Source organism: Epinephelus moara, chromosome 7 (assembly GCF_006386435.1).
Source record: "Epinephelus moara isolate mb chromosome 7, YSFRI_EMoa_1.0, whole genome shotgun sequence".
Classification (NCBI taxonomy): Eukaryota; Metazoa; Chordata; class Actinopteri; order Perciformes; family Serranidae; genus Epinephelus; species Epinephelus moara.
Window position 1 is genome coordinate 2,498,962 of NC_065512.1, and position 2,352 is coordinate 2,501,313.

Sequence of the window (2,352 nt, forward strand, 5' to 3'; positions counted from 1 at the left end):
TGAATGTTAGCATTAATTTCTCACATTGACTGGTGAAATATTTGTAGTTTGAAAGGTCCGACCTAAATGAATAAAGGTCGTAGTTAACGAAGCATATGAATATTAATGAAGGAGCGCCCACTGAGCGCGGCTTCTTTTATTGATCGTTTGAACGTCGTGTGGTGGTCATTTTCGATTAAAGGCTCAGCGACATATTGGCAATGAACAAATGCTCTCCCTGCTACGTCTTAACAATCTAAACTTGATACATCAGGCCGACGTCGGCCAGATGTATGTGTGCTATCTGGGATACACCACCAACAGCAAGTGCAAGCTTAAGATTACTTTGCAGTTAAAGTCACTTAACTTAAATCCTGGTTAAATACTGATGGATTCAGCAGTTATGGTGCAGTGTTTTGTTCGACAGTGATGAAGCATTGTGAATTTCCTATCACGTTACCTCTTAGTCACGTCTCTAACGGGGTCCTTTAATGTCTGCTGAGGCTCATGTCCACAAGAATGAACAAACAATGGTGTCCACAGCAGTATGTGTGTGTGTGTGTGTGTGTGATACTCTGGAGTTCAGAACAGCCTTAAAAGAGAGGAAATAACATCTGTGACTTTTCCTGTTTCACAGTTCACAGCATCAGCATCACTCCTCATTTGCTTTGCACTTCTGGGCAATGACACGGAACACATCATGGAATTAGCCAAAAAATTCTGATGCTTGTCTTTTTGTCGTGACGTTGTAAGGCGTCCTAGATGTGGCATCAGTAACAATGATACACTACACAATTCAGTACCATCAGTTGTTGCACCTGACACCATTTACACTCCACATCTTTCAAGTCGGACTTTATTATCATGCTGATGTCATGCAGTCTGAATCATAAGTCTTAATTATTTTCTTTTATATTAACATCCACAGGGTTACTTTTTACACATCAGATGCTTATTTTTATGCATCATAAAGTACAGCAGCTACTGTTAGTATTACATTCAGTATTACAGGGTGACAACATTCAACTATTTAGGTTGTCAGTGTAACTCTAATTGAACTGCCCCTGGCATAATGGTGACACACTGAAACAGACATAACCTTAGAGCTGAAAAAAAGGGCTTTGTGTCATCTGGTCAAAAGGGTAAAATTTCTAAAGTCTTCGAGTGCCGGGTCATATGATTATTCACACTGTAACACAGGCCTGTACAGCGCTCTATACCATGTTGCTGGGTCAGGGGTTTAAACAATGGGGGCCCACTGACTGTAGGGTTTGGTAAGGTATAAAAGCAAGGGTTAACCCAAACAGGACAGCAGTGCAGCAGTAGCAACAGCAGCAGCTCATCTACAACTATGTCCACCACTGATATGAGCATGGGCAAGGTAAGCTTCAGGATCAAATTACAAATGTTGTACTTCATACAGAATATACAGTAGACTTGTTAGATTAAATTATGTCAGTGCTTTTACTGTCAACTCAAAGTGTACCGCTTGTTTTCAGATCATCTTCTACGAGGACAGGAACTTCCAGGGTCGCTCCTATGAGTGCATGAGCGACTGCGCCGACATGTCCTCCTACCTGAGCAGGTGCCAGTCCTGCAGGGTGGAGAGCGGCTGCTTCATGGTCTACGACCGCCCCAACTTCATGGGAAACCAGTACTTCATGAGGAGGGGCGAGTACGCTGACTACATGAGCATGATGGGAATGAGCGGTGGTATCAGGTCTTGCCGTATGATCCCCATGGTAGGTAGAAAACACACCTCAAAACTGTGATCTTTGAGTAACAAAACATTTCAAATAAGATAAAACATTCGTTTCTTGTTTCTGCTAAACAGCACAGAGGCCAGTTCAGGATGAGGATCTACGAGAGGGAGAACTTCGGTGGTCAGATGCATGAGCTGATGGACGACTGCGACAACATCATGGACCGTTACCGTATGAATGACTGCATGTCCTGCAACGTGATGGACGGCCACTGGCTGATGTACGAGCAGCCCCACTACAGAGGCAGGATGATGTACCTGAGGCCCGGAGAGTACAGGAGCTTCAGGGACATGGGCATGAGCGGCCAGAGGTTCATGAGCATGAGGCGTATCATCGACATGTGCTAGACATTTTCATTTTGAAATTAAAAAAATGAAAACATGAAATAAGATCTTTGTTCCTGGTCTTCCATTGTTTACAAAAAAAATGTTGATTCTGTGTGATACACTAAATATACCATGAGGATTACTAAACAACATTAAAATGTGAAGAGGTGCCCGACAAAGCATGTTCACATTACAGATTTTTTTTATTTTTTGTCACTTTCAGCTGTTTATAAAAAGAATGATAAATAAATGACACACACATTACTTACATTACCACATCAACA

General features: G+C 42.2%; 1 protein-coding gene across 1 annotated transcript; it reads left to right on the top strand.

The window, feature by feature from the left end:
* Positions 1–1,223: 1,223 nt before the first annotated feature.
* LOC126393305 (gamma-crystallin M3-like) lies at positions 1,224–2,131 on the top strand. Its single transcript, XM_050049397.1, has 3 exons — positions 1,224–1,360; positions 1,479–1,721; positions 1,814–2,131. The coding sequence occupies exons 1-3, from the start codon at positions 1,331–1,333 to the stop codon at positions 2,087–2,089; spliced, it is 549 nt and encodes a 182-aa protein (XP_049905354.1). The 5' UTR covers positions 1,224–1,330; the 3' UTR covers positions 2,090–2,131.
* Positions 2,132–2,352: the final 221 nt, after the last annotated feature.

Excerpts from the sequence above, each read along its gene's own strand:
- LOC126393305 (XM_050049397.1), top strand. The coding sequence starts at position 1,331 with ATGTCCACCACTGATATGAGCATGGGCAAG. Across the intron at positions 1,361-1,478 it reads CTGATATGAGCATGGGCAAG|ATCATCTTCTACGAGGACAG; the intron begins GTAAGCTTCAGG and ends GCTTGTTTTCAG. Across the intron at positions 1,722-1,813 it reads CTTGCCGTATGATCCCCATG|CACAGAGGCCAGTTCAGGAT; the intron begins GTAGGTAGAAAA and ends TCTGCTAAACAG.